Source organism: Sesamum indicum, linkage group LG6 (genome assembly GCF_026168435.1).
Source record: "Sesamum indicum cultivar Baizhima isolate 11 linkage group LG6, ASM2616843v1, whole genome shotgun sequence".
NCBI classification, from domain to species: Eukaryota; Viridiplantae; Streptophyta; class Magnoliopsida; order Lamiales; family Pedaliaceae; genus Sesamum; species Sesamum indicum.
The window spans coordinates 4652644-4671804 of record NC_142662.1 but is presented as its reverse complement, the minus strand read 5'-3'; the positions used below and the strand labels follow the sequence as shown (position 1 = coordinate 4671804).

The window sequence follows — 19161 nt, the reverse complement described above, 5'->3', positions numbered from 1 at the left end:
TCATTTGCCAACAATAATCATGTATGGAAGAATAAATTACAACGAGCTCCTAAATTTTGGTATAATAACAAATATTCTCTTATTATTTAAAAAATTACAAATACCTCTCTTATATCTAAGGAAATTATGTCATCTTTGGATGATGAAATTTTCAACTTTGCCCTTGCTGTAATTTTTTTTAAAAAAGAGTCGAACGAGGTGGATGGAAAATTTCGAAAATTTACAAAAAGAATTATCCACTTAGTCCATAAAATAATTTAGAAAATTGTAAAAAAATGAGTAAAATTATAATTTATAATACACAAGAGCATTTTTATCATTTACTACAAAAATGATTGAAAACCTAATAAGAACGGATAGATTGGACTAGTAATTAGACGACCTTTAAAATTAAAAAAATATTAATAATTTTTTAAACAACCAAAAAATATTTATAATTGTACTTAAACTTCAAAATAACTCATTGTAATTTCCTGATATGAAACCCCACATCTTTTATGCTAGCATTATCCTATCCACTAATATCTACAAATACATTACCTGGGAAATCTTGTGGCTGAAATTCCCTTTCCAAATCTCTTGGATCACATTTGCCTTTCCCCACTCTCATAACTGTTCTAATGAGTCCAACCAATAACATCACAGTTCTGGAGATTCAAACTTAGAAAAATCGAATAACATGAAATAAAAATAGTCTTTATATACTTTTATTTTGATTCTGTATTTGCTCTTGCTGCTTCTATTATTTCAAGATTATTGTGAGTTAATATCTCCTGGTCAGTACAAAGATGATACTGATTCTACTGTTTCTATGTTCCTCAGAAATTTCAAGAACATATTAGCCAGTATCTGATGATGTAGTGATAGTATGGTGGGGGCATCTGTCCTGAATCAGCCCCAGCAATTCTTGATAGCACATGATCATCATTCAAAAATCCCAGAAATTGATATCAATCGGAAGGAACAAGAATGCATATCCCTTATCAAGAGATGCACAAACATAGAGGAGTTCAAGCAAGCCCATGCCCAAATCCTCAAGTTGGGATTCTTCTGTAGCTCATTCTGTGCCAGCAATCTTATTGCAACTTGTGCTCTCTCAGAATGGGGCAGCATGGACTATGCGTGCTCGATTTTCCAGCAAATATATGATCCCGGTTCATTTGAGTTCAATGCCATGATCAGAGGACATGTAAAGGAATTCGACTCAGAAGCAGCCTTGTGTACATATCTTGATATGCTTGAAGTAGGAGTAGAGCCAGATAACTTCACGTACCCGTCTCTCCTAAAGGCGTGTGCGAGTTTATCAGCTGTTGAAGAAGGAAAGCAGATTCATGGGCAAGTTTTGAAGCTGGGATTTGTGGAAGATGTGTTTGTGCAGAACAGTTTGATCAACATGTATGGGAAATGTGGCCAGATAAAGCATTCTCGTGCCGTATTTGAGCAGATGGATCGCAAGACTGTAGCTTCTTGGAGTGCAGTTATTGCAGCTTATGCCAATTTGGGCATGTGGGATGAATGCCTTAGCCTGTTTGGTGAGATGAACTTTGAGGGTTGTTGGAGAGCTGAGGAGAGTACTTTGGTGAGTGTGGTTTCTGCCTGTGCTCATTTGGGTGCCCTTGATTTGGGCAGGTCAACTCATGGTTACTTACTTCGGAACTTGTCTGGACTCAATGTGGCAGTTCAAACTTCCCTTATAGATATGTACATCAAATGTGGAAGCCTAGATAAAGGGATGTCTCTATTTCAGAGAACGGTGAGGAAAAATCGTAATTCTTATACTGTAGTAGTCTCTGGGCTGGCGAATCATGGCCGTGGTGAGGAAGCCCTAAACATTTTCGAGCAAATGCTTGGGGAAGGATTGAAGCCAGACGATGTTGTTTATGTGGGACTTTTGAGTGCTTGTAGCCATGCAGGGTTAGTCGAAAAGGGTATGAGGTGTTTTGACAGAATGAGATTTGAGCATGGTATAGAGCCAACAATCCAACACTACGGTTGCATGGTTGATCTCATGGGGCGGGCTGGGAAGATCAGTGAAGGTTTTGAGCTCATCAAGTGCATGCCTATGGCGCCAAATGACGTTATATGGCGCAGTCTCCTGAGTTCTTGCAAGGTTCATCAGAATGTGGAATTAGGGGAGATAGCAGCAGGACATCTGTTCCAGCTAAAGACACAAAACGCTGGTGACTATCTGATGCTGTCAAATATATATGCGGAGGCTGGAAGATGGCAGGACGTCTCCATGACAAGGGTTAAGATGGCTTGTATGGGATTAGGCCAAGTACCTGGATCGAGCTCGGTTGAGGTGAAGAGAAAGGTTCACAAGTTCGTCTCGAACGATAAGTCTCATCCTCAGTGCTATGAAATCTATGAGATGCTTCACCAAATGGAGTGGCAGTTGAAATTCGAGGGCTATTCTCCAGATACATCACAGGTTTTGCTCGATGTGGATGAAGAAGAGAAAAAACAGAGGCTGAGTTCTCATAGTCAGAAGTTGGCAATTGCATTTTCACTCATCCACACATCTCAGGGGAGTCCCATAAGAATAGCAAGAAATGTTAGGATGTGTAGTGATTGTCACACATACAGTAAACTGATTTCGGTGATTTATGAACGCGAAATTATCGTCAGGGATAGGAATGTATTCCACCATTTTAGAGATGGGACTTGTTCTTGTAAAGACTACTGGTGAATATGTTTCTTTTTCAAGAATAGTTGGAAATATTACAATGTGTTACCTGAACTCCGTTTGCTAGTAGTTGCAAATTTCATTCGATGTGCATTAAAGAAACAGCAGTTGTGATTTGTGTTGCTCGTGGATCATTGGTCTCTAAACGGACCCCACAAGGATCTTCTCTCACTAGCAAGGCAAGAACATTGAGTGAACTCCAAACTTTGAACACATTGCTGCTTGCAGCACCCAAGGTGACAGCAAAGACTGCGTCGAACCCACCCGCACCAGGAACACCAGCCAAGAGGACTCCTTGCATGTTCATTGTTGTATCCAGCAGTCGAGTTTGTGATTCAGGTTCTATCTGCAAAAGGCATAGATGACAAAGATAATGGTCAAATCAAAAGAAAGAGTGATGATTATTGTAGTGGACAATTGAGAGTTTCTATGGAATATAGAGGAGAGTAAATCAAAAGGATTTGGCAGAAGGCTTTTGCATCCAATTGGAAAGCTGAACAAAAGGAAACAAGACAAAGGAAATAAAATTGAAAATAAGCGGAATTCTTTCGAATGCCATCCAGATGCAGGTAGAATTAAGCTTCTGTTCAAATAGAGAAGCGTTGTAGGAATATAACATACAAGATACAGAGAAACCAAATAAGACACGAGCATAAAAGAACATACAGGAATTCCAGCTGCCTCGCCCATCTTCCGCATGTTACACCTGATACCAAGCATGGCATCTCTAGCACCTAATAGTGCCTTGACAACTTCTATTTGGTTTGGTTCAGTGAGTCCCTCTGCCCACTATAAGACAAAATAAAAAAATATCAATTTTGAGTGTTCATGAGGGAGCTTAATAAGGAAAAAAAAATATTAAAGTCGCTTGCATATGCAGCCATGAGAGAGAGAGAGTGGGTTACACTGCCATCAACCATGGTGGGACTTAGTTAGCGAGGATAGACATTCAGAAATATTTTCACAAATAGTTGTTATTTCTTTAAAGCTTGGATTCATAATTGCCATACTTCATCACTAATAAAGCTTAAATTTGTCATCTGAGATGGAATTTCAGTTGATTGGTTTAGAAGCCCGATTAAATGGTTGACCAAATCATGCAATTTATAGTCATCTTGAACGGAATGCATCCATAGCATATGCCAGATAGATTAGAAAGAATGGAAGTGAGTACCTTCTCTGATGTTAGCTTGCTGCAGTTGTCAATGGCACTTCTATAAATATCATAATTATTTTCTGCCAATTTGCTTAAGGTGCTGAGGTAAAACTCAAGGGCAGAGTTTGATTCTGACAACTTCTTCCATGTATCCAAAGCGTTCTGAGGGTCAGCCTTTTGCCACTTCCTTACAGCACCAACCATTGAGGGTGTTGATGATCCACCTGTTCCTGGTTCTCCTAGTAACTGCACATACATTAAATTACGTCAAGCAACTTTAAAAGAAGCATATATTCCACAGAAAAAAGTACCACAAATTGATATACTCCACCCCCATGTTTTTTCAAATGCACGCACTACATTGTTCATAAAGATTCTGAATAAGAGAGCACATGCTTGGTGGTTCATGTTCAGTTAGTTTCAGCCAGTCGTACGCATGGAAATCCACAATGACAAGAAAAAAATTTCATCTTTATTTGGTTTCTTAGAAGTTAGCTTCGGAACCAATTAGCACTAGTGGGATTGAGTTCTGTATGGCTATATCCTTTCGACAGAAATAGATGTAAGGACATGAATATAAAAAGCATTAAACAGCATGTTTTTACAGGACTTACTAGAGTCATCATCGGAGGCAATGAAAATGTAGTCCGCTCGTGATCCCAATTGGCTTTTAGCACATCAGCTATGGCATCTTCTATCGACATTCCTTGAACAGCATTCTGTTACACAATAGTGAGCAATTTGGCAGTCAATACCAATTGCTTTAGCAACCATTTAAGGCAATTCATTAAAGAGCGAAAAAACACTTTCTCCTAGCAAAACCTGTAGTTTTTTATGGCCTGTTTTGTTAAGTTTGATGATTATTTATTTACTGCCTTGAGGATTCGTTACAGGAGTGTATTAGAACTAAGCCCTAACCCTTCACAAACATTAAAATCATGTAATGGATAATCGACGGCTTTCTTTATTGTCAGAAATTATTCCCGTCAAATTGAGCCATCCAGAGCCCGTAATGAGACATATGAATAGTACTGCAGATACCAAAATCTCAGACTGTCGATATCAAGATCATTAATAATTAGACCTAAACTCTATATGCTATTGAACTACTTGGAATGTAAACGTGTGAGTTTTTTGCTTATTTTTCCACCAGGTAAGCAACTGTAAATAGCATATGATGCGAAGAAACTTGGCATCAAATACAATTCACCAGTAAATCAGAATTCTTTCTTAGAGACCAAAGAGTGATGAATACCTGAGCAGAAGCAAGTACTTCTGGTGAAAACCTAATATACCGCTGACTGCCATAAACAGCAGAACTCACATCAAAACCGCTACCCACTTTACCCTGTGCAATACAGTGAGCTGTTTGAGCAATGATATGTACAACATCCATTTCTTTAGCCCCTTCATTCCCTTGAAGATGACCATTGGCCAAGGAAGGAAGATTAACTACTCTAAGGTAATGAAGTAAAGCAGCAACGACGGCAGTTGTCATAGCTGCCGATGAGCCCAATCCAGTTTTGGCAACTTCAGGCTTGCAATTTTGCCCACCTGATTCTTCTACATTGAAGGTAATGGAAGTAAAAGGTGGAAGGGAAGCCAATGACTCCGGAGTCAACGGAAGCCCACGTGCTTTGATCTGCACAACTTGACATTTTCATTATCAAATTACGCAGACATGTGAAATAATGTATCATCTCATGTCTGCGAACATGTTACTTCGAGAAACAAATAAATAAAAGCACACAATTCTTGCAGGGATCTCATTTAGCATAGGGTGCAACTCGGAAAAATAGAATGTTTAACTGGACAGGACTGAAACCAATTCTGTTGGCCGTTTGTCTATGAGGCAGAAGGCATCCATTACGACACATAAGTCAAAATCCATGCAACTTCTGTATCCAGTGAGTTTTCTTGTACAAGGATATTCAAATTCCAAATTTCCACAATAATAGAATGTGGAACAGTATCATATTCACAACATGATGAGATTTGCAAATACACTCCAACAAAGTGAAAAACACACCTACAGACTAATACCAAATAAACAATTGGTACAGTTCCTGATATGACACCATTACTTCATTTTTATATTCCCTTCTCTGGAGAATATAGAAGTTGTATTTACGTGCTGTTCGTTTTGGAAACTGAAGACTTGTAAGGGCCAAGAGGCATCATAGAGCCCTAGTGGGTACAAACTAGTTCCAGAGCTTTTACTGGAACTTGGAAAAAGTAATATTACGTGCGAAAAGAAGTTGGCGAGAGATGGTAATAAAAGGACTATACGGACAAAAATACATCATTTTTTTAATTCTTCACCTATGTGATAATGCATTTTTTTAATTTCATCTCAATAATGCGGCGAATGTGATGAAATCAATATCGAGGCACCAAACTTTTGCTTCTGACTAACTAACTTTTCAGGAAGAGAATCTGACTACATTAAGTGCTGCGATGAAGATCAGACGACTTAGCCACTAAAAGTTCTGCAGCATAAAATATCCAGAATATTGTTATGCAGGTGAATTACCTGATTCCTATATGAATAAAATTCATTGCAACCTAATATTGTAATGTCAAGACCTGCATGACCAATCCAGAACAAACATAAGTTTTCCTGAAGTTCAATTATATTTAGGAGAAAGATAGAAGCACAGTATCAGACACGACCTAGCAACAACAGTTTATGCAACTCTTCCTTCTTATTTTTGTCAAATGTGGCACGTGCTGCTGCGATTGCATATTGCAGTGCATACTCTACAAACGGGTTCCTTGAGTCACTGAAGTTAGCAAAGACAAGAAAATTTTGATTCAAACCATTTTGACCCTGTGATGTTGATTTGTACTATAGGATAACATGTCAAAGCAAACAAAAGAACTAGATAGGTTTGATTTATAAGTTATTTCCTGATTCACCAACAAAATGTTTGATTTATAAGTTTATGCATGATTCACATGCAAATGTTGTTAATGAAAAGCATCAGACTCGTGATGCTCACCTTGAAGAAACGCACTGAAGCAGGAGATGCTTAAGCGACAATTTGTACATAGCTTCTCTTGCCATCTGAGGAGAAGTCAATTTCACATCCGTCCATGCCTGATATAAATGTAATATTCAGTAAGAGAATACACTACAAAAGAGCACCCCTATTTACAAGGAAAAAGAACACATCAAGTACTTCAACAGTTTGGAGTTCCATGCAGAATGAAAACGACTAACCAATAAAATATGCTGACTTCAAGTCCATGAAGGCATGCCCTTAAGGACCAGGCTCACAGTAATACCACTAAACCACAGAAAATCTAGCAATTACAGACAAACTCGTTTCACACTATTGTATTACACTGAAATGATCAACATTTGGGGGGGGGGGGGGTGCAAACTGTAGTACTCTGGACATGACTTCCTGCTTAATCTCGAGTTCTTCCCAAACAAATTTGTCTATGATCACAGTTTGTTTCAGCAATACTCAAGAAAATCCCTGTTCTTGGCAATGTGTAAATGTTTTCTTATTCAGTCGCAACTAAACTGATCAACTTTGTAACAGAAACAAATTTGAACATTACAAAGATTCATCATTTTAAGAACCCACATAATAAGAAACCCAAACAGGAAAAGACAACAAAGCAAAATTTCAAATTTCATCTCAAAAGCACAATTATATTCTCATAAAGTATAGCATACCCACGCCCAACTTTCAGGTTTAATTTCCTCATAAAGCGGTTTTACAATTGCATAAAATCGAGCATTTGTACTTAGTACAATCCCAGCATTAGGCCTCTCCAAAATGAGGTATCCACCAGTCACTAAAACCTTCCCGGGAGCAGAAGCAACCCTACGTGCAAGTTATAATGAAAAAGGTCAATGATCATCGTCAAGAACTTCAGAACAAAACAACGATTGAAGATGCAGACTCACATAGCCATTTTTCTGCAGTTCTCAATCTGGTGATCCTTGATTGTCAGATTTCAACTGTGCCAAGAAACAAACTAAATTCACTTTGAACTAGTAAAAATGATCCACAAATGCAAAATAAACTAACAGATTAAAAAAAGATGATTCTTCTTTTCAGTTAATCAGTCCTTTTGGCCCCCCAAAAGGGTGCGATTCTCAACTTCCATCCTCGCCATTGAATCAAGTTCTTGATCTAATTAAATATTAAGCCCAATAGGAACTAATTCTTTAGCTTCATTTACTACTAACTGAAATTTGTAAAGAATCAAACCAAAAGCTATACCACTTCCGTTTCCTCAGCAGCCAAAGAATAGTAAACAAGAAAATTTTACATCCCGCAAATAATAGCCCAAGAAAGGGGGGGGGGGGGGGGGGAATATTAACCTAAACTGAATCCAATTGAAGGGCCTCTCAAGAAACAGTCCCAGTTGACAAAATTTAGATATAACGCGGTGAACAAAAATCTGGGCTGCAAAAAAAGCAACTGAAATCGCTGATTCAAATGATCTTGAGCGCTATACACTCATAAGCGTAATGTACATCGTATAGGAGAGAGGAGAAGCGTTTACCGGGGAGGAAAGTCAGCTGCCAGTGGGGGAGGCAGAGGAAATGTCTAACGCAGTGGTGGTTTACTTTCCGCAACTTACAGTCACAGTTCTGGTGTTTGAATTCACATCGACTGATCCGGGGTGACAGCTAACTTGAGCCAACTCGGCTTGAAGTTCGGCTCGAGTTGGAAAATTTTTTAGTTTGAATATTGTGATATGATTTTATATTAAAATTTACTATATATTAAATTATTAGAAATATCTTGTATTTTAAATCTAAATAATAAAAAATACGATATTTTTATTTATATTAATTAATTTTTATATAAAAATAAATTCAATCAATAATTTAATAATTTTTAATTTTTTAAATATTTAATATGACGCATATTAATTTTATGCTATATTTTAATTTTAATTATACTTTTGTAAATTACAAGTTGTATCAATTAATTTATATATGTGTGTCTATATTTATAGCAAGATAAATAGTATGCATTCCATTTTACTAATTATAATTTATATTGAAAATTGGTGATTTTCATAAATAATTAAAAGATAATAATAATAATAATAATGATGATGGTTGAATAATTTTAATTATTTTTATTATTATTGCATTATATATATAATGAGAACAGTGCATGATTCTTTTTTTATTAAAAAAAACTTTTTATTTTGGATAATGGAAAGATATAAAAACTAAATTGTCATCATCAATATTCTAAAAAATGTATGTTCATGACCATTCTCATTTTAGTTTTAGAAAATAACTTTTTATTTATTTATTTTATTAATATTAATAACTATATAAAATTATGTGCAAATATTTAGATAACCTATATATATAGTCTATATTTTTACTAATTATCTTATACTAAACTAATAGAAGATGTATAATAAAAATATAATGAAGTCATATATTCATAAAATTAGATAGAACATGTTTTTTTTAATGCTTTTTATGAATATATAGACACTTATTCGTGGTTATATATTTATTATAGAAAACACAAATATAAAAAAATATCAATTTTTTAATAAATAAAATTGTGAAAATAAAAGTCATTATTTCTAATTAGATTATATAAGAACCTGTCATAATTATATAAATATCAATCAAACATTATTTGAAATAAATTAAGATGATTATAAAACAAAAAAAATAATAATATCATCTATTTCAAGTTCTTGCATTTATCAATAGTATAAAAGATATAGAAAATTACCAATAATTAAGAATTAATTAATTATTAATCTCATGTACATATTTATACATATATATTATGGATAATTATGTTATTTAGTATAATTACACGTAAACCTCCTATAATTTAAAAAATTATATTTAGTACCCTTAACATTTATTTTTGTCTAACAAATAAACACATCTGTTTATAATTTAGCGAATTTATTGTGATTAGCAAAAAGAATTGATTGAAAATCTATAATTACGTAAGCATAAAAACAAACTCAATTACTAAAATGTAATTTTCTTTTACTTGTCCAATACCAACTCAACCCACTCTTAACTCGCTAAGCTAATTGCGTAGCGGTTTGAATTAAACCAACCGATAATCCTACAGTTTTGTTGAACAACCTAGGTATCACATTGCAATTTCCTTCAAGGAACAAAAGATGGGGCAATGCTCCTCCCACTCCCGGGAAAAAAGATCAGAACAGCATTAAGAAAAGGTAGAAAAGGAGGAAACAAGTGAAATCACCACCTAAAGCCATAAACTGAATCAGATTTGCGTTACAAAAGGCCAGGAAATAAGGTGGAGCAAGCAAACAAAACCACCACCAAAGCCAACAACTGCATCAGAATTGTGTTTGAAAAGACCTGGAAATAAGGTAGTGCAAGTAAACAAAAGCCCCAAATAAAACCAAAATAGTGGGTCAGATTTGCGTAGATAAGGGCAGGAGACGAGGGAGGAAACAAACAAAAGCACCAACTAAAATTTAATTAGAATGACGTTGTGGGCAGGAGAAAGAGAGAAATGCCGGACCTACCAAACAGGCATTTGACTGCATCATTCTGAGTGAAGTGGATGCAACATATTCGATCCATCACTTACCGCTGGTTTATAAAAGGCTGGTATATTTCACCACCCATCCCCCTATGATCCTGCGGTCTTGGATGGCTGGAAGCTTTACCATGCCCATCTTAAGATCAAGAATTCACTCACTTGAACCGTGATAGTTCAAAAATTCAAGGCTATTGAGGATGCATACCAAGTGAAAGATTTACTAGATGAATGAGAACATATCGATTTCAGTCCCTCCAGGAGGAGGACAGAACCTTACATGTTATGGAGCCTAAAGCAAAATTTATGCATCCAAGTAACTCCACATTCAGAACAACCATAAAGAAGTGAAGTAAGCAATCAGCAGCAATCCAAGGGCCAAACCAGTTTGAAAAGATAATTAGATACTGAATATAAGCGAAATCCAAGTTGAGAGTATGTAGTTATTTTAACACATTAAGAAGCCTACAGTAGACTGGCAGAATAAGAAAAACTTAACATACTAGGTACTCAACTAAACACCAGCTATTTGAGACCTCTAACTGGAAAATCCACCAGAGCCTCCACATTGACCATGCGCCAGCAGCCACCAATCAGATTGACTGTACTCCAACGGTTTCATCCCAACGAGACAACTAGGCGTTTCATGATACTGTATGCCCTTGCCCTAGTTAATTGTCACGCAAGACGACTAAAGATATTTCACCATGCCACGACCCTCCACACTGAGTTTTGTAGCTTGTAGCTGCTTTCGCTTTGGTGCTTTCAGTTGTTGTAACTTCTTGTTCATCTGCAAGAGTAAAAAGGTTATGAGTAAGCAAACGGTGGCCAGATACTGAAGAAGTCAAGATCGTACAGTAAATTATCATAGAATTACAGGACTTGAAAGGACATTAAAGACCATATATCCTTAGTCCAACTGCAAGACCAAGGAAGGTAAATTATCAAAGATTAATTGGAATCAAAAGAAGATATGACCATTCTTCATAAAACAATAAAATCAATAAAGGCACAAACATAGTCTTCCTTGGGAAAAATCTAAATTATGTGTTTAACTTTCTTAGTTTCTAGTAACTCGTGCTAATTTTAACTCAAATAACACCAGTTCATCCTTGGAGCTAACTCACGGCCTGATCAATGCAAGAACCATGGATATGAAAAAGTTAAGAAGGTTCATTCTTGTCGATAATTATGCATTATAATACATAAACCAAAAAAAAGAAAAATGAAAGAGAAAAGGTCAACTTTTCTGTAACAAATTCTACTAGACATCTACCCACCAACACAGCCAACTAAGCCAACCTCTGGACTGAAGGGTATGAAGAAAGTACCAATATAGTCACAAAAGAAGGTACTTCACAGTTATAAATTAAAATAAATAGAGAGAAACATAAGCCCCTTGATAAGATATATTATCAAAGAAATGCATGCAATGCCTAGCACAAGAACACAATACTGATTGCTACATAAGGATGCTAAAAGATGCACTTCATGAGTTAAAAAATGAAAAGCATTCATGAATTAGAAGGTAGGCACTGAGATATGCATATGCAAATCAACAAAATCAGATAAAAAGTGACCATGTAAGTTTGGCACCAGCAGTATATATCTTTGCCCATCCTGAATCTACAGTATATTAAAATGCCAAAATTAGGCCCTAATTCTTGTGAAGCCTTAGCTTCCATATGAGACTCATTTCGAAAGGGGCTAGAGCTACGAACCTTCGCGCGACGCTGATCCTGTACCATCTGTTTAGCCCGGGCCCTAACTTCATCCGGATCAACCTTGGATTGAGGACGCACCACAAAATCCATGGACATTGCTTCGGGCCTTGAGGCATGCTGCCTAGATGATGATTGGCCAGATTTGGACCCCCTGCGATTTGGCAGACAGGCAAAAACTTAGATTTGTACATGGAAATGGAAACATTAGAGATACAATCAGTCAAACTTGCTCTCCATGTAAGAAATCAACAGAAAGGAAGCAACATCTTACTGCGAAAATTCAGCTAAATCAAGGTCATCATCTCGAGATGACATTCCTGCTGTTTTATTCATCACCCTGTAGAAGAAAACAAACGCTTTTTAGCAGAAGATTAGCAAAGGCCCTCAGCATGAAGATTGATTTGTAAACATTCAAGCAATCTCATTACTGAGTAGAAAACAAGTACTTTTTAACAGGCGGCCTCCTGAAAACCCTTTCATCCTCGAAGTTTTTCATGTCCTCAAACCTTGTGCTCTTATTGAAAATTGGTCGACTCTGTATGAATAACATTCAGAAAAAGTGATTAGAAAATAATTGTAAGCAAATAGCATGAAGATTTCCACTTGACATTTCAAATTTCCGGAAGTTACAATTAGAAGTTTGGGAGATTTTCAATTGTCCAAAAGTTTTGGCATCTGTAGCCCCAGAATTAGAATAATATCAAATATCAGTTATCAATTATTAAATTAAGTTCCCTTTGATCCTACCAAGACCACAGAATATACTTCGACAGACTAATATACAACAGTCTCTTCTCTTTTATCCCACTCATCCAAATGAACACAAAGGGAAAAAAAATAAAAGGAAACAAAAAGGGAAAGTAGAATTGGATGTGTCAAATCTCCGATTAGTAGGAAAGGGAAATGAAAAATTATGTTACCCATTTATCAACCAACTCTTTAGCAAGTTTCCGGTTAGCTGTGGTCTCCTCATCGGATTTTGACAAAAACATAATAACCTGCCCGCATGTCAAACAGCCATGAAAATTAGTCCTCCAATTAGCATGTAAAAGTTGAAAAATAGAAGAAAAAGATAAAATAACATAATCATTGCTATGTTAAGCAAACTCTTACCTTTCCAAGGCCACTCTTCTTTAATTGTTCTCTTCGATCATATTGCTCCAAGTCAATTGGAAACTGCAGGACCAACCATAAACTATTACTCTCCAAACAATTTTTTATTTACATATACATTAAAACAAATGGATACTATCCATACATCATTCAGGATCTTTAAAACAGCAGCACGGATGTTCATATTCGGCAAACTTCCATCAGGTAGTGGCTCAAGCCAATTCTTCAGAAGAGTCAAGACTCCATGGTCCAAAAATTCTTGCTGCAGTTGTTTTCTGCACAAGAAGCCATCCTCGTAAAAGCAAATTAAAACATCCAAATCACTGAAATATGAAAACAGAAAAAAAATGGAGAACAAACAACTAACTTGGACAGGACGTCTGTCAAAAGTGATAGCTTCCTCAATTTACTTATGGCAGGTTTTCCCTGCCGATTCAGTTCAGCATCCTCTTCTGCCACAACTTCCAGCTCTGCCATGACATTTTCAACCAGCAGAGCAATTTCTGCAGCACTTTTTTCATTCTTCTTCTTTTTCTTACCCACCTTGAAGAGTTCCTTGATTTCCTCATCTTCTTCTCCTTCTTCAGCCTGCAGAATAACATGCAAGTAACAAAACCAATTAATTGCCCCAAATCCCTATAATCAACGTGTTTTAAATGAATAAATGTCAAATTTAGATATCCCTGCAAATTTCCGGCTGATATAAAACAAATGACAGTAATTTATGGCAAGAAATAGCAGAAAACCTTTTGCATCAAGCGAAAGAGTATAAGTTAATTCTTTGTTAGAGAGAGGGGCAAAGAGTCAGGGGAAGTGATTAAAGGTAAGAGGGCTTGAGGATATCTCACAGAAAACAAAATCAGAAATGAAGTGAATTGCAATAGGGAGACTGGATTTTGGTTACCTTAACGGCAAGAAATTCAGGAAGAAACAACTAATCCATAAACTTCCGAAAATCAAAATCTAGTAAAAGATATCATTTTAAGCGTAAAACAATAAATCAAAACTACATAAATCCATGCAAAAAATCAAGAAAATAATGTAACTACCTTTCTTTTCGATCTGGAACTCATTGGAAAATTATATAACCAATTCTTTATCAGAGAAGGGAAGAGAGAAAACGAGAGAGAGGAGAGAAAGAGAACAAGCGGTGGGTGAAGGTAAAAGGTAAAGGGGGTTGGTATATATGCCAGAGCGATGTATACGAGGCAAGCATTTTCTGTGGGGACTACATTTCGGTTACAAATGCTTTCATCATTAAAAAAGAAATTTCCCCGAAGAAACCAATTTATATTTATATTCAAAATCCTATAAAGTAATGTGGATTTCAGAAATCTATGCAAAATCAACAAAATCCTGGTCAAAATAAAATGAATTCTGACATTTATGGATACTAAATTAACAAGCAACCTTTCTCGTGTACGTGAGCTCATTGCAAAAGTCTATCCAAATTTATTCTAAGAGAGGGGGCTTAGTTAAGGGGTTTTTTAGGATACATGAGTGAGATAAATAGCATTTGCTGGGGCTAGACTTCGGATAAAGACATTTTCAAATTACAAAAGATTTTTTGGAAAGAAGCAATTAATTCCCTAAACTCCCTATATACAAAACCTGTAAATGTATTAATGTCAACTTAAAAGATTCCTGCAAAATCAACAAAACTAGAAGTAAAATGAAAGAGGATGACTTAGGCCAATATAATAGCAAAAGAACTTCTAAGGATTTGAAACTCAATGGGAAATAGAAGATTGAGTGAAATGCGATTATATATATGTCGTGTGAGAGAGAGGTAAGCACTATTTATGGGGACTAAATTTTGATTAAGAATTCGGACTGTCTTACGGTTGGTGTTTTGTCATGTGTAATAGGGAAGTGAATGAAGAAGCAGTACTGGAACCGTAAATAGATTTGATAGTGAACGCTATTAGTGAGCACAAATCCTAGATTTCAGTAATGGATTGGTATTAACCAGCATGTTAAAAAAGCAACGCAATTAACATCATGAGCGAGGACATATACTTGATTTTCGTTCCCAATTGGGAGGGATCACCTCCCATGATTTTTCTACAGCACTAAATTGCGAAACCAGCGATAGAGCATGTGAGCAACTAGTATTAAATATTATTGGCAGGAAGATGTTCATTTGGGTAAAAATTAGAAGTGTTCAAATCTTAATGATTTCTCCACACGAAATTATGAAAAGTAATTGCATAATAGGAAAAGGAGATTTAACTGGTGGGATGGGTTATGTGACGGAGAAGAGAAGAAAGAAAAGCATTTTTAGTATACAATATAGATTCAGATTAACTCAATACATCAATATTTTGTGTTAACTAAGCAAATAAGCCTAGACATCTTTCTGAAGCATGTGCAGTTTTCTTCTATAAATTCATATAAAACAAGTCAAACAGCCAAAAACTGATGTTGATCATCAATAAATTGGTTCATTCATAGCCTATTTGAGGGTACAAAACTCATTGTCAAGCTGACCGTCATTCATAATACAGAGAGAAAAATATTTAGTTTCCATGTCAAACAAGACATTTGGTTTTCAATGCAGTTTTGTGACATCCACAAAACCCACCTCACCATGCAGTTTGAATGCAGAAGCACAAGCATGAAAGCAACAGATTATGGAATTTTGGAATTGACAATTACAGAAATGACAAAAATACTTACCATAATGAAAACTTATCTGTATACAGTACTCTATAACTCTATTATGTAATCCAACAAAGATAGAATCCAGACCTGCGGAGCACGACTTGGAGAATGTTCATTGCCACTTCCATACCGGTCAGCAGGGTCCACACCACTGTCATCTATGAAGTTATCATCATCCATGGTCCTAAGACCCTCTTGATCATCCTAGATAGTTTTGAGACAAAATCAACAAACAATGTGTTACTTAAATTTATAAATACCGCATTCAGTTAGATGCTCATTTGGTCAATTACATAGTGTAGCAGCAAACTTGATTTAAAAAAAAAGAGAGTCAGGAGAAATGGGAAAGGGAAGATCATGAGTAATCGACCCACACCCTATAAAAACAAGTGTCTGTGTGAAGAAGTAAATAGCAAAGGATACAAAATTGGTTACATATACTTTTACATCAAATGAGGACAAAATACTATCTCCTCATCTACTATGCGAACCCCCCTCACTCTCATCCCAAGATATGTATTAGCCTATCACCGTCCAGGAATGTTTTTATTTGTAACTTACAAGCTGGAAAATCTACAAGTATCAGTAGTCGATGAAGTAACCATTTCTATATTCACCTAGTCTTTAAAGTAATCCTATTCACAAATTAAATGATGTAAAGTTAAATCAAACCCCATGAGGCGATAGTTTGCAATGGGAAAGAACATAGAAGTATGAGGAATATATAGCTTCAAGAAGCATCATTTCTAACTCAACCATGCTTGGTTCCAACAAACTCATTCCTTACTAATGTTAGCGGAATCATGTACTTCACATTGAAGACCTTTTCCTAGTTGGATGGCAAAATGGATGTATATTAAGAGAAAGAATACATATCAAGCTGTTGCAAATCAAATTTGCATTAAGATAATGTGAAAGTACAGAGCTATTTTTGCGAATATTATTTATTTCTGAACCATGACTAGTAACAAAGCCATATTGCCACTGTTTTCCAAATAACTACATGACATAATAGCTTCCAAATCAACAAATAATTTTCAGTTTCTAGTGATTTTAAATTATACAATCTCACTAAGAGGTGATTGCCATATTAAACCAAAGGATCCTTTGGTACTTGCACAAATTAACAAAAAGTCACACAAACACACCCTCCACCCGTTGAAACAAAATTTCCCAATTAATATTCTCAAAATTGAAAAGGGGGCTCATATTCACTTATAATTGAACTCAAGAAAAGATAACCCAATTCACAAAATTTATCAACAGCAACCACAACCTTTATCCAAAAGGTCTGTGAAAAATCAGCGAAAATGCATCATTCAATACATTTGCCCATACATTTTCACAAGAAACTAATCAATGCAAACAATCATTGCATCCAAATCGCATAAATAGAGAATCAACCGTCAACACGCACATATAGACACAATACCCTACCCCACAGCTTCACCAAATTTTCATAAATTCATCGCCTTTATTGAAAAAGTCTAAAAATCACATCAACAAATCCACCGAATCCAATAAACTCCAAACCGGATTACACGGACCACCAAACGATCATTAAATTCACTTCACTAGGCAAATAACACGCATGAAAATGAAATTCACACTCAAAACTCCAGCTTCACTATGGAAAAGGGACAAGGCAAACCTCAGAATCACCACCAGCAACAGTGTCCCACATCTCCTTCATTTCGGGATCGGCCTCATGATCCCTCATTCTTCCTCCTCCACTCTGCCTAAACTTAAACTTCTTCACCCCCTTCTCCCCCTTCCTCTTCTTCTCCAGAATTTTCCTCTTCTCCCCTCCCTCCTTCTTCCTCTTTCCACCATCTGAATAGTTTTCCCTCACCATCCCAGCCATGTCACCCTCATCACCACCATAATCCCCTCGAGCACCACCCTCATCGTCATCCAATCCAAAATCGACTGGACCCAAGTCTTTACCAGAGGACGATTTTTTGATCAATCGCTTCCGTGGCTTCGCCTTAGAGTCATTGTACACTGGAGTTGGGGATCGGTCCCGGCGATCATATGCAGCATCGTCTACATCGTCCAGGAAATGTTGCTGAGGCTCATCCCGATCAGATTGGATATCCTCATCAAAGTCCATCAATGGCTCGCCATCTTCATCACGGTAACTAAATTCACCACAGAGAAAAACCCCAATTCAACATAAACAAACCCTAATTCAATCTTAAAACACCCCGATTCACACACAGATAAGCACATACACAAATGGGATCATGCAATTGACTGGCTGGTCACCTCAATTGCATAAAAATCCCTAATCTCTCTCTCTCTCTCTCACACACACACACATGAATTTACACATAAAACAGTTCAAAATCGATCAATTAAAACCCTAATTCCTGGTTCCAAAATTGGGGGTGCCGGACTTACGGATCGTTTTCGTAACCCATGATTGATTCGGAAAATTATCCTCCACTACAGCACAAGTGAAGAAATCCAGCGGTGCGTGAATCCTCCTATTCTATGCGTTCGGTAGTGTGTGTATAAATGCGATTATATAAAAACGATTGTATTGTGCTTTTGATACTCTGCTGGATTATGTGTGAAAATAGTATTAAATTCAAGATTATCTGCTTGTGATGACGGAGGCGATGCAGTCCAGCAATTGACCGTACGATCAATTGATGCAGAGAATGTGTAAAATAATTTGATGGTCAGTTGCTCCAAACTATAAATGAAAAGAAATCATTTGACAGTTTGAAAATCCGCGGGCTTGTCAATTACCAGGTACGAGAAGCCCGCAACGACTTGGGAACGGGTCGGGTTTTATCCGAAATCATCCCCGAACCCGACATGCTTGGACCTTGTGGTGGGTTTAGTCTTGAATGTTATCTATACTAATATATAAGATAATGTCTTTGTCTCTCACAAACCACAGTTATGAAATAGCAATATCAATTTTATTGTTATGTCGATAACACTTCTAAATTTATTTTTTTATTCATAATATATTTTAAAATATTAAATATTATTTATTATATGCACACAAAAATAACGTGCCACAACAACTCATCTTTTGATATGAAAGCATGTTAAAAACTCAATATGATAAAGTTTTTAATACTTTTGTTTTATTTGTTGTTTATTATTATATATGTATTTATCTGATGTACTTATACTTATATGTGTGTATGTGTGCGAAAAAATAAGTGTGTAGACATATATGTAATTGCATATAAAACATATAATATTCTCATAGATTTGATTAATTATATATGATCGATAAATAGTTTATGCTTTTAATATGTATAA

General features: G+C 36.1%; 3 protein-coding genes across 7 annotated transcripts; 1 reads left to right on the top strand and 2 right to left on the bottom strand.

Moving 5' to 3' along the window:
* Positions 1-578: 578 nt before the first annotated feature.
* Positions 579-2788, top strand: LOC105165121 (Tetratricopeptide repeat (TPR)-like superfamily protein). The gene has a single exon (XM_011084010.3). The coding sequence runs from the start codon at positions 869-871 to the stop codon at positions 2687-2689; it is 1821 nt and encodes a 606-aa protein (XP_011082312.1). The 5' UTR covers positions 579-868; the 3' UTR covers positions 2690-2788.
* Positions 2582-8504, bottom strand: LOC105165122 (phosphomevalonate kinase, peroxisomal). 4 transcript variants are annotated; one of them, XM_011084014.3, is made up of 12 exons: positions 8370-8465; positions 8185-8269; positions 7765-7818; positions 7531-7681; positions 6845-6942; positions 6516-6625; positions 6376-6428; positions 5098-5484; positions 4457-4561; positions 3861-4088; positions 3353-3475; positions 2582-3032 (listed from the first exon to the last, which is right to left on the bottom strand). In XM_011084014.3, exons 3-12 carry the CDS (start codon positions 7770-7772, stop codon positions 2766-2768), a joined length of 1530 nt encoding a protein of 509 aa, XP_011082316.1. In that variant the 5' UTR covers positions 7773-7818; positions 8185-8269; positions 8370-8465; the 3' UTR covers positions 2582-2765. The 4 variants fall into 4 exon arrangements, with proteins under 4 accessions (XP_011082316.1, XP_011082313.1, XP_011082317.1 ...); XM_011084011.3 differs by lacking the exon at positions 8185-8269 and having other exon boundaries at positions 8370-8504; XM_011084015.3 differs by lacking the exons at positions 8185-8269; positions 8370-8465 and adding an exon at positions 8084-8158.
* A 2258-nt stretch (positions 8505-10762) lies between these two features.
* LOC105165120 (protein IWS1 homolog 1) lies at positions 10763-18586 on the bottom strand. Of its 2 annotated transcripts, XM_011084009.3 has the most exons (11): positions 18280-18586; positions 17528-18017; positions 15964-16080; positions 13580-13800; positions 13358-13487; positions 13213-13275; positions 13020-13097; positions 12546-12634; positions 12371-12436; positions 12097-12250; positions 10763-11165 (listed from the first exon to the last, which is right to left on the bottom strand). In XM_011084009.3, exons 1-11 carry the CDS (start codon positions 18297-18299, stop codon positions 11067-11069), a joined length of 1527 nt encoding a protein of 508 aa, XP_011082311.2. In that variant the 5' UTR covers positions 18300-18586; the 3' UTR covers positions 10763-11066. The 2 variants fall into 2 exon arrangements, with proteins under 2 accessions (XP_011082311.2, XP_088737976.1); XM_088881850.1 differs by lacking the exons at positions 15964-16080; positions 17528-18017; positions 18280-18586 and adding an exon at positions 14262-15881.
* Between the last annotated feature and the right edge of the window lie 575 nt (positions 18587-19161).

What these genes read in the sequence shown, in the direction of transcription:
- LOC105165121 (XM_011084010.3), top strand. Translation starts at nt 869, where the DNA reads ATGGTGGGGGCATCTGTCCTGAATCAGCCCCAGCAATTCTTGATAGCA.
- LOC105165122 (XM_011084011.3), bottom strand. An exon ending in GCATAAACTGTTGTTGCTAG is followed by an intron (nt 6,429 to 6,515) that starts GTCGTGTCTGAT and finishes TTGGTCATGCAG; the next exon opens with GTCTTGACATTACAATATTA. An exon ending in TTTATTCATATAGGAATCAG is followed by an intron (nt 5,485 to 6,375) that starts GTAATTCACCTG and finishes CAAGTTGTGCAG; the next exon opens with ATCAAAGCACGTGGGCTTCC.
- LOC105165120 (XM_011084009.3), bottom strand. Translation starts at nt 18,299, where the DNA reads ATGGGTTACGAAAACGATCC. An exon ending in CTCCAAGTCGTGCTCCGCAG is followed by an intron (nt 13,801 to 15,963) that starts GTCTGGATTCTA and finishes GTTATTCTGCAG; the next exon opens with GCTGAAGAAGGAGAAGAAGA. An exon ending in GATTTAGCTGAATTTTCGCA is followed by an intron (nt 12,251 to 12,370) that starts GTAAGATGTTGC and finishes GCCAAATCGCAG; the next exon opens with GGGGTCCAAATCTGGCCAAT.